The sequence below is a fragment of the Patella vulgata genome, chromosome 3 (genome assembly GCF_932274485.2).
Source record: "Patella vulgata chromosome 3, xgPatVulg1.2, whole genome shotgun sequence".
Taxonomy (NCBI): domain Eukaryota; kingdom Metazoa; phylum Mollusca; class Gastropoda; family Patellidae; genus Patella; species Patella vulgata.
In genome coordinates, this window is record NC_065881.2 from 44,649,304 (window position 1) to 44,661,912 (window position 12,609).

At 33.4% G+C, this 12,609-nt stretch overlaps 1 protein-coding gene across 6 annotated transcripts; it reads left to right on the forward strand.

Annotated features, from left to right (window-relative positions):
• Positions 1–53: 53 nt before the first annotated feature.
• LOC126815804 (general transcription factor IIE subunit 2) lies at positions 54–11,711 on the forward strand. Of its 6 annotated transcripts, none has more exons than XM_050541763.2 (8): positions 54–73; positions 3,829–3,988; positions 6,752–6,837; positions 7,306–7,413; positions 9,678–9,872; positions 10,006–10,102; positions 10,665–10,780; positions 11,533–11,711. In XM_050541763.2, exons 2-8 carry the CDS (start codon positions 3,841–3,843, stop codon positions 11,641–11,643), a joined length of 861 nt encoding a protein of 286 aa, XP_050397720.1. In that variant the 5' UTR covers positions 54–73; positions 3,829–3,840; the 3' UTR covers positions 11,644–11,711. The 6 variants fall into 6 exon arrangements, with proteins under 6 accessions (XP_050397720.1, XP_055955348.1, XP_055955346.1 ...); XM_056099373.1 differs by lacking the exon at positions 54–73 and adding an exon at positions 121–309 and having other exon boundaries at positions 10,009–10,102; XM_056099371.1 differs by lacking the exon at positions 54–73 and adding an exon at positions 124–357.
• Positions 11,712–12,609: the final 898 nt, after the last annotated feature.

The window sequence follows — 12,609 nt, forward strand, 5'->3', positions numbered from 1 at the left end:
GATTGTCATCAACCTTTACACGTGGACAAAGCCACTGTGGAGCTCTTTTCCAAAAAGTGAAACACTACTCTCTGTAAATATAACGCATTAAAAATTAAAGAGAAATGAAAATGTAAAAAACTTCTAACTTTTGTTTTTACCGGTGCGGCAAATATAGGCTAATCTCCCCTTGTTGTGATCTTTTTTATTGGAGGAGTGAACAGCCATCTAATTGAAGTAAAAAAAACCAAAACCACAGTTAAACTGTTTTGAGGGGAAAACCAATAGGAATTGGTTAATGACATGAAGACATAAACAGAAATCAGAAATGTAGATAAGATTTGCATTTAAAAAAGAAAATATATCATTTAAAACAGGGTAAAGTTTGGAGGTTTTCTCCTGACTTTTATTTATCTCCTCTGCCTCTGGCTTAGGCTAGTTAAAAAGTTATGTACTACTAGAGGCCTAATCTATTCTATGAGTAAAATCAGTACGGTATAGATAACAAACCTCATCTCTCAACCCTCCGTGTTTCGAGATAAGAGATGGTCCTATATAGTTCCATGTAGCAAAGCGCAGCGCAAATTGCATTGGGCATCAGTAAGAAAAATTGACAATATTTTTCATGAAAACAGCGATTGATTATTCTTATTTATAACACTTGTGCCACATCCAACTTCAATTAAGCAGAAAATCGAAGCGATAATAGATTGCTTTCTCCAACATTTTAAATTTACGTCTTTAACACATAAAGGCAGGGCCATTTAGCCAATTAAAGTTAAGGATGTAACGGTTCAAAAATTCTTGAACCGGTTAACTGGTCGTTAAAAACCAAACCGTAACCGGTTAACCCATACAAAAATTTCTATCAAAATAAGACTTGATAATATATTTTTAAATTATTAGTATCACAGCTTTTAAGTTAACAGTCAGTACAAATTGCATTCATTCATTCATTCATTCATTCATTCATTCTTGATGTTTCATTTCTCCATCTTAATTTGCATGCTGACAGGTCACGTAATGTGAGGTATAGACCAATGGCAGTTGAATTGAAATCATGTTGATTTTTTTTTTTAAAAAAAAGCTTCATTAATACTTCATAAGATTAATTATGAAATCAATATTTGAAAGCATACCTTTGGATTTTTAAATACAAAATAAGTTTGATTATTCAACATCATCTAATTCCAAAGAATTTACTACATGTGTTGCTATCACAAGCCATGCTGTATCGTATGGTACCAGTGACCCGTATGTCAACTTTGACCCCACAGCATTGCGCAATCGAGTGATAATATAAACAATTTTACTATTCTTTTTTAATATTATTTCATCACATCATACTTGTTTCCTTTTGAGACTTTTTTTATGGAGTGATGAGGTTAATACTGTAAACAATTAATCTGTCAATCAGTTGAGGCTATTTAATGCTTGGCAGCGAGGGATAATAACGTATACAAATGTCAAAACCTCGAGGGGGGAATTTAGAGTTATTAAATTCTCCAGACTTATTACAAATGACAAGTGCTATTTGAAATATTTATGTGGTCTCAGTGAAAGAAAACAATGTTGTGGCTATCATTCCTGTGTTTGAAAGTCAGGTATCATATGAAAACGAATACCGATTAGTAATTTTTTGAACCGGTTCAACAGTGCAACCGAACCGTGACCGGTTAACCGAGTGACCGTTTACATCCTTAATTAAAGTACTAACCTGATCAGAGTTGAGCAGGAGTAATACGCTGTAATTATGAATGTCTGTATCAATTTTGATAAAAACAACGCTTGATTTACTTTATTGTCAATATTTGCTGATAAATGACTGTTAGTTCAGTAGATTGGGCTGCATGTGTAATAAGTACTAATAGTATAAAATTAACTTATTTTTAAGTTGGTACATGTGTTAATAAGAAATTAAGTTTGCCAGGTGAAACTAAAAAGGCACCCAATCGTTTCTAAAAACAAGCACATTAGTATATCTCAACGTTTTTAGTTATGTTCTCGTAGCTACTATGAGTAGGGCTATCATCAATGTGATGGTTTTTTATGCGCCCACATTTTCATGTGGTTAAAAACAAAGTCTTAGGTACCACAAAACCATCTTTATAGAATCTAACGTTTCGTAAGTGTAAAAACTTACTACTTCAGAGAGTACAACTACACAAATGGGGTTATAGACATAACGGCCCTAAACCATAACGGCCAAAAAATTTGGTAATAACGGCCATACAAATTGGTCATAGCGGCCATACAAAATGGTCGTAACAGCCAAAAAAAACATACCATTTATTACATGTACGAAATGATATTTATTAACATAAATATTGCATAATACAGATAATACCATAATATAAATACTTATATTAAAGATACATTATGATGGGAGATTTGATAACGAGTTGGCAGTTCTCACGATAATAGTTAAAAACTAGATAATGTAAAGGCAATGCATTTGATAAAAAGAACCAATTTGAACATGGTTTCAGCTAATCAATACAATGTATTGAAAGACTCACGGCTCATTGCCATCCCAGAAAGGTTCACACATGTACTATTTAATCAACTGATTGGTTACTCCCCATTAAGTACTTCACACTTTTCTAAGCTATTACTGATTAGATAATTTGAGCTGAACTGTGATCCAAATATTTTGGGTCAGAATTTTCATTTGGATGATTATTGGGTCTAGAGGCAAAATTTAATATCCAATTGACCTTAAATTTATACACAGTGTTTCAGGTCATGAGACGAAAATGCCTAAAAATTTCAACAATTTCTGATAATTACTGCCTGAGTTATGGCCCTTGATCACTCTAAAAAATCTTGTGGCTGCTCTGGTGGCTTAAAAAGTTAATATCCGATTGACTTGAAATTTATACACAGTGTTTAAGGTCATGAGACGAAGAAGTGTTTTGATTTTCAACGATTTCCGATAATTACTGCCAGACTTATGGCCCTTAATCACTTTGAAATATCTTATGGACACTCTAGAGGCTAAAGTTAATATCCTATTGAATTTAAATTTATACACAGTGTTTAAGGTCTTGAGACGAAGAAGCCTATTGATTTTCAATGATTTCTGATAATTACTGCCAGTTATGACTCTTGATCACTTTAAAATATCTTGTGGGCGCTCTCTATATGCTAAAGTTAATATCCGATTGACTTTAAATTTATACACAGGGTTTAAGGTTATGAGACGAAATGAAATGGGGTTTAACCTCCTACTGTTCTGCTCCGACTGGGCTAATGAAGACAGGCATACGCCATACTGTGTGCTATGAGGGAAATGTTGCCCAGGCAGCGGCACTAAGGCCTACTCTTATATTGAATTCCAACTGTCAAGGGATCTTTTCCGTGGACCTCGTTTTTTTGTGCCATCCGAACGACTAGACAGCTGTCCTTGTCAGGCCCTCCGTCCTGCACCACTGACAAGGGGAAACCACATCGGAAAATCTTGATGAACTTTCTCAGCCAATGCAGGGATCGAACACGCGACCTCCAGGTTAGCGAGCCAACGTCTTACCCACTTAGCCACCGTGACTCTGTCATGAGACAAAGAATCATATTGATTTTCGATAATTACTGTCAGAGTTATGGCCCTTGTGGATGCTTTAGAGGCTAAAGTTAATATCCGATTGACTTTATCCAATCAAATTACTAAAATTTGGATTTTATCTTAGTTAAAATTTCGTGAAACAGGCCGCTGGTTATAAATTGTGATACAAATTGTATCGTGGTACTTGAATCCCAATGCATATCCTATCGTGACTGCATTCGCAATACCCAGCACTAGACTGAAACATCAGCTGTCACTATTAAACTTTATAATTGTATAATTTCTAGAACAGTTTTAAGATGGATCCATCACTTTTAAAAGAAAGAGAAGCATTCTTAAAGAGGGCTAAAAACCAGCCTTCAGTGGAGAAAAGAAAACACAAGTCAAAACCAGACACTAGTGAACCTTCATCTAAAAGACATAAAGTTAAATCCCAACCACCAAAAGGTAGATTATTGTTTTTGTAAATATCATTTTCTGTTGACTTACCAATAATGTTAAATTTGAAATTATGGTGGGATTTAAGGGCCAAAACTAAATGTAAGTTGAAAGTGTTATTATACATCATAGAAAATACCTAATACCTAAGATGCAAAATACATATGTCGTTATACTTATAATGATGAATACATAATACCGTTAAAGTAAAAGTCAAATGTCAAATTACAAATGTTTTTGTGAAAAAATCCACTAATGTTGCAAAGAACAGAACATTTTCACATATACACTTCAACAAAGCAACTTTGCAAAATGACATTTGTCTTTTGTCTTTTAACGCATCTTGAGTTCTTGTGGTCAAAGGACAACGGTCAAAGGTCATCGGGTAACATGTAAAATTGTTAAAATGAATGCTCCCATCATAGAACTGTACGATCCATGCTCCCATGAAGGAAAGATAAGCTTGTGGTCGTCTGCTTATTTAACAAGCTTGTCGTTGTCTGCTTAGTGACCTTCTGGACACTATATGTTGTATGGATTTTGACTTTACCGCTTTACTTGTTATTATCAATTAATGGAATCTTGCGTCAATTTAAATGCACGGAAACTGTATATTTGGAAAGATTAAATTTATTAAATGATTATTATGTACGATAACCTTTTGAAATAAAATTTAAATTTTACTTTGATTTTGTATCTGTTCTTTGTTGTAAATTGTTATTAAGGAGCTCATTTCATGAAAACAAAACGATTATAGTCCATTTAATGAAATGTTCTTTAATTTAGAAAGTAATTACAATGATTGATTTTAAAATGGTTCATTCAACAATGTTTTAAAGTTTTTTATACTGCCTGCCAGCAATCAAAAATTTAATATAACAAGAGATGGAAACGTTTCATATCCCATCCCATATACTTGCCTATGCCTACCTACTACAGTGAATAATGATTTAATATTTAATTTCATTTATTTATTTACTCAAGTGCAGTTTACGAAAGTTATCCGAAATATGAAACACCAATACCATAACTCCCCCAGGAAACTGTAATTTACTGACTTTACACAGGCCAATGACAATGGTATTTAAACAAAAATATGACAGCAAAAAAAAATAAGTGAAATGAAATGGGATTTAACGTCCTAATTTTCTGCTCCTAATGAAGACGGGCATACAGTGTGCTATGAGGGGCATTTTGCCCGGGCAGCGGCACTGTGGCCTACTCTTATATCGAATTCCAACTACCAAGGGATTTTTACGTACACGCCAATGTACACACGGGTTCCCGGTTTTTTCGTCCCATAAACGACTAAACAGTTGTCCTCTTGCCAGGCCCTCCGTTTTAAATAAAAAATAAGATGCCGCATGAATAATAAATGCCTATACATTCTGACAGCCAGGACGCCCGACCCTGATGGAAAGATCCATGGTTAAAATAATTTTATATAGCCTACATTAAATTTAAACTTGTATCAGCCCAAGTCGGTATTTATCAAAAAGTATATTTACATTAAATTAAAAATATTCTAAATATGTTCAATCTAGATGTAGGCCTATTTTGTGTGAAGTTTATAATTAATATGACTATATAGGCTAGGTGTATTAACATTAGTTAGTCTACAGTTAAAACCGAATTGATATATATAGGGGTATATAATGTCCCACAAACTTCGTTTCTGAGAATGATTAACAGTAATCTCAATAATGGATGGCACCTTGTTTAGATTATACATATTTGAACTGTATAGTTAGCCTATCTAATATCAACATGACTGACAAGTCTCCAGATACTAAAAGAAGGTCCAGCCTATATCTGTTCTTTCCTTCTTAGGAGCATTCATTTTAACAATTTTACATGTGACCCGATGTCCTTTGACCGTTGACCTCAAGAACTCAAGATGCGTTAAAAGACAAAACACAAATGTCATTTTGCAAAGTTGATTTGTTGAAGTGTATATGTGAAAAGGTTGTGTTCTTTGCAACATTAGTGGATTTTTTCAAAAAACATTTGTAATTGGACATTTGACTTTTACTTTAACGGTATTCATCATTATAAGTATAACGACATATGTATTTTGCATCTTAGGTATTAGGTATTTTCTATGGTGTATAATAACACTTTCAACATACATTTAGTTTTGGCCCTTAAATCCCGCCATAAGAAATAGCTTGCAAAGGCAATGTAACCTAATATCTTATCAAACTAATAATATCAAAACTTACCCATGTCTAGGTATTTCCTACATTCCATACTAAGAGTCATTTCACTATAAATCTTAATTTGTATTTGTACTGATTGGTAGTAAAGGATTTCAAATAAATGAAATATTAATGCATACTTCAGTGATTAAACCTATCTGAATAAGCTATTCCGATATGTATTCTCTAGTTCATTTTATTAATGCAAGTCGAGTGTATATCCAGTAGAGAGAGTCATGGACCAATTTCCTGGAAAAAGTCTGTGTGCTTAACTCCAAGTAGAATCAGGAACCGTCACTCCGGGAAAGATACATGTAGCTAGTCAGATATACCATTTTACCATATTAAGTGTACCGGTATCAGTGGTTAATAAATGGTAGTAATCATTGCTTGAGATGTGCTTTATATAATCACTACCTACAAAAAAAATAAATGACTAAAACTTTGGAAGTTCTGAGTTGCAATTTTCGTAAAAATAAGTGACTAAAAATCTTCAAATGGCTATCTTATAATCTTCGCGAAATTATAAATTTAATCAGACAGTAAACCATACTTTATTTGTTTTTGTTATCAGTTCCAACTAATTTTGACTACAAAACTGCACATGGTAGTTCACAGTTTAAATTTAGTGTATTGGCAAAAATAGTGAAATATATGAAGGTGAGAAATTAAAATATTTTAGTACCGTAATAAGATATATATTAATTAAACTCATAGCTTGCACAATCCACGTATATTAGTATATTACTATATTAGTTACGTCTTACATGGCATGAAACATGTAGCAGTAGATTTGTGTTGGATGTATTCTGTTATACATTTAACTTAAAAAAACAGTAGGCTACTTGAATTATTTAAACATTAAAAATTAACAGTTTGCAGAAATGAATCAAACTGTTACAGTTCAAAATCATGTTATTAATATAGTAATAAATTTAAAGCAAGGAAGTAGATATTATGGCGTATTCAAAAATGTGCATGTATGTCACATCTATAAAATCTGTTTGTTCCAGAAAATGTTATTGATTTACTAACTTCATTCAGTTTTAATATTTACCAAGTTATTTATTTTTACGATACAGTGTTTTGATTTCTAATAATACCTTCATACAAATTCCTTTTTGTCAGGTGCGACATCAACATGGTGATACCCATCCTCTGATGATTGATGAAATATTGGATGAAACCAACCAAACTGATATTACAACCAAAATCAAACATTGGTTACTCACAGAGGTAAAAAAGAAAATTACATGTAATCTAAGCTATCATTTAGAGTTGTGTATTCCCTCTGTGTGTATCCAGAGGGGGTATCACGAAGGGAATTATACTTAATGGACACTTATTGAGACAGCACTGTTGTTTTATAGTTTAATTTTGTATTCTTGTCTTGTAAAATTCATATTCAAGAAGGCATACACTGGAATGAGAAAAAATGAGTTAGCAAGGGGAAATAAATAGCCTCCTATTGGATCCATCTAGAAAAACATGCACAGACGACAGAATAACACAAACTTTATGGTTTTTCTTTTTTATGCCTCATAATATGTATATAATTTTAATTAAATCAAATATCATAACTTATGTATTGGAAGATAAAATTGTAATAAACAACAACACAGACAGACATTTTTAACAAGTCTTCTTGATATATACTCTTCAAAATATGTAGGGGATATTGAAATGCAAATACCTATGCAGGTTGTGATATGATAAATAGTCATGAACACTTGACATGCTTAGAGAGTATGTTCACAGATGAAGAACTTATTGCCCCAACAGAACCACTGAGCTGCACCTTCGACACGTGATAGCCCCATACACGTGGGAGGAGGTTCATTGTCAAATTTGACACTTCCAGGAAGGGTTGATGAAAACTGCTGCGTGCTGGTTTATCCTATCCATGTTTGCTTTCCTATCGGTTCTTGCATAAGATTTACTGTTTAGCATATCTTTGCTTTAGTGTGTTACGTTTAATTTGCAATGAGATGCCTTCAACATGACGAACGTCTACTTGCTATTGGCATGCTCAACGTGCAGGTCGACGTTTCATCTTTCAAGATGATAATGCCCATGCCCACCGCGTTCGTTTCGTGAATGACTACCTCCAGCGTCACCATATTCTTCATATGCCTTGGCCAGCCATGAGCCCTATAGAGCATGCCTGAGACATGATCGGGAGACGTGTTCATCAACGTCAACCGACAACACTGCAAGAATTGGCTGTGGCACTGCAAGAGGAGTGGGTCAGATTGCCCCAAATCATGATTGGCAAACAGGTGTCGATGGTGTAGGCAGCGTAGAAATTGGGGTAATCATCGATGGGCGCGTGTAATGTTTTCAGATGAGTCCAGATTTACTCTGGATTTCACCGCTAGGCGTGCTCGCGTTTGGAGGCGTGTAAATGAGCATCACGCTAACATTAACGTCAGACAGCATGACAGATTTGGGCGTGGGTCTGTTATGGTGTGGGGAGGAGTCACCATGACTGGCAGAACGGACTTGCATATTGTTCAAGGAAGGGTCACTGGTGTGTCCTACCGTGACCACATCCTGGCATCGATAGTTCTGCCCTTTGCTCAACGTGCAGGTCATCTTTCATGTTGTCCATATGCCTTGGCCAGCCAGAAGTCCTGACCTTTCCTCTATAGAGCATGTCTGGGACATGATCGGGAGATGTGTTCGTCAACGTCAACCGACAACACTGCAAGAGGAGTGGGTCATATTGCCCAAAATCGTGATTGGACGGTTGATTAGGAGCATGCCACGACGAATTGCTGAATGTCTGAGGATTGGTGGAGCAATTATTCATTATTAAGACAAAAATCAAAAACGCCTATTTTCACTTTTGACAGTATATCTCCTCTTGCGAGTGAATTAGGGCCGTCAGATAAGCCACCCATATGAACTGTTTATGTTCATGTGTAGGCAATTGGCCTGTTATTAACATACACTGGTTACCTCTAATAAAAACAGTAGCAGTGCATTTCTGCAGTTTTGTATTGTTTCTGAATATCCCCTAATTTTGTTTGAACCTGAATATCCCCTACTTTTTTTGAAAGAGTATAGTACTATGTTCGAACCTGCTCATTAAATTTTGTTTGTAAATATGGTACCTGTACTGTATTTAGGCTGAATATTTGAAAAATATTGACTACAAAGCTTAAGTGAATCCTTAGAGAGGCATGTTCAACTTTTTATGCATGTTTATTTACCTTTAGAAGGTGATAAACTGAAATTCTTGACATTTTATAAAATATTGTGATATAGTGCTTATATCACGAAAATTTCTGAAAATATTGCAATATTTGTCTCCAGGGATATCACCCAGCTCTATTGAAAAATTCTGTAATGGTAGCTGACTTCCTGTAAGAGTACCTGAATTTGTAAAATCTAACTAGCTTTAACGTTATATTGTCATTAAATTTACTTGTCTGTGGTATTATTGCCCACAACCCCTTCAATCTGAATAGATTATAGGAATACCTTATTTATTTCAGGCTTTAATGAACAATCCCAAAATAATTACAAAAGAGGATAGAGAAGGAAAAAGATTTTCCTTTCGACCAAAACTAGAAATTAGAGATAGAAAAGGTCTTTTAAAGTTATTAAAGAACTATGATTTACACGGTAGAGGTGGTATAAATATTGAAGATGTTGAAGAAGCAATTCCAGATGCAGAAAAGGCATTAAAAGTATGACAAATTTGTATTATACTTTTCATGATATTCTTTATTTCCATAGATTTTGAATAATATGCTGCTGTCATCATGTCATAATATTTGAAAGTGTACCTAATCACTCATATGGGGTAATTTTCTATTACAGCAGCTTGGAGAACATGTAATTTATGTTGTAAGACCAAATGATAAAAAGAAAATTCTGTTCTATAATGATAAATACTGCAAAATTAGTTTAGATGAAGGTAGGCACATTTCAGTTATTTTAAAGATTTGTTTTTTGGATTCAGACTAAAGATGATGGTTCTTGAATTAAAGACATAATATTCCAGATTAAAAGGCTATTACATACTTTTAGACCATACACATTACAAGGTTATCTAACCAAAAAGCATATTTAGTCCAAATATTATTAAAATTGATCAATCCTAACATAATTTATGGCCATTACATCAATTTCTATCGATGACACTCTGCCGGGTCTGCCCTCTTTATTTTATTAGACTTAAAAGTTAACTGCTAAAGGATAACTTATTTCTATCCATGAACATCGAGCTCAAGATCTATCAAAACGAGGTATTTCGTTTGAGTCGTCTAAATTACAACTACAAGAACATTTATATCCCTTAATGGCTTAATTGTGGCTTTAAGTAGGTTTTATTCAATTTTAAGTTATTTTGATATATGTCATATATGATATATGAAAATTTTGTTTATATCTTCTACTTCAAAAGGCAAAGAAATGAAAACTTTTGATAAGTTTCCTATAGCTGTTTTCATTCATTTTTATGCTTTTTCATATTTCAGATTTTCAAAAGTTGTGGCGTAGTGTGCCTGTGGAGGGTTTAGATGATAAAAAAATAGAAGAATATCTAGAGAAACAAGGCATAGCATCCATGCAAGATGTAGCATCACATAAAGTGGTAAGAGTGACTAGTATTAGTTTGTATAGAAATACTATATTGAAAATGTGATAAGATTGAATGGAATATTGGAAATCTGATAACCTTGAATTAATGACATAACTCTGTAAAGGAAGTTTCACACTGATCAACAGTGAATATATGCTAGGCCGCTACAATCATTAATAAGGATGACATCAATGCGACTTAATGAGTCTCAAATATTAACTTTTTTCCACCGACAAATTAAATTCTAGAACATTTTTTTGATGTATTAGAAAAATAAATAAAGATGTTTGACGTATTTGTGGGTAAAAATTATTTCCTGTTTAGTGTAAATGGGTATGAAAATGACTAAAAGGCAGCATTCTGCCCGAAGCAGTAACATCTTAAGTAAACAATGCATGCGCCATTCAGCCAATGATTGACGCCGCGTGCTGTGATGGCACGTGTTAAAGGCAGTCGTCTTTTACAGAGATATTAAAGAAGACTCGTAATTCTCTGTGAAACAGATTGAGGAAGTTTCAGTATAACAGTATTATATGACGAGATGAATTTTAGAAATAATTTGTATATGCATTTGTTATCAATTAATACACAAGTTACTCAAGTGTCAATTATGCCAATTCATTGGTATACAGAGGAAACATTTTTTAAGACTGGCAAGGTACCATGGTTATTTAATGACATGCATATTAATATGTGACTGTAGTAGACAAACTCAGTCTAAATGTCATTTGTGTGCTTAATTTATTTTTAACTTTTTTTTGCAGGCACCTATTCAGAAGAGGAAGAAGGGTAGTCGGAAAAATAAAACATTTAAGAAGCTCAATGATCATTTGGATGGACTTCTTCAAGATTATACAGAAAATCCCAAAAAGTGAATCCTAAAAATTTAGCATATATGAATAAATATTTTTATTATTATTTATTATTTGTTTGCAAGACAATATTTTATCAATAATAGACCAGGAAATATTGATTAATATCTTTAAAAATGTACATTTTTGCAAATGATAATAAATATTTTCGTTATCAAAACCTTTAAAGTTTTCTTTATTTCTTGGCAAGACCGTAAAAACAATTGACATTTGCATTTTTCAGTCACCATCTAATTTGTCAGTCCATGTTTAAATATACTCAAGTCAATTATTTAATATTTAATTAAGGATACATTATGGGAGATAAGATAAAGAGATGGCAGTTCTCGCTATAATAGTTAAAAACTAAATAGTGTAAAGGTAATTTGCTGAAAATTTCAGTCAAATTGATCCACTATGAGCTGAGAAAGAAGCGGGTGAAATTTGTGCATAGTTTCGGTCATCATTACTAAAATCATTAATATAAACAGCATAGTCTCGATTATCCACTTCTTTTGATTTAATTATCAAAGGCCGTTAGCGGCATATAGGAATCTAATCCAGCCAACATCGAAGGCTAGCCTTGACATCGAGAGTTTATTATGGTCTGGATAAGTTAATTAATGTCTAATTGATAATTTAGATAACAATTCAGGCCTAAAGAAGACTTGTAATAAGCAGATTTTGCTCTTGCATAATGCATGTTTAAGGAAACAAAATCAAAATATCCCCAGTTTCTGCATGGTAGTGTGGCAAAGCTAGTTTCATTTGTATTGTTTTATTTATAGTCTGTAGACGCCTAAAATAGTTGAGACTAATAACAGCTATATTTAGATTTAGGTGACTGTATTTATATATAATGAGGGACTGGATATTTGATAACTGTATGAATAGTATGTTGACAGACTTTCTAAGTTTTATTATAATAATAATGCTATCTGCCATATATTAATTACACTGTATGTTTAATTTTATGTTGGAATTGAACCA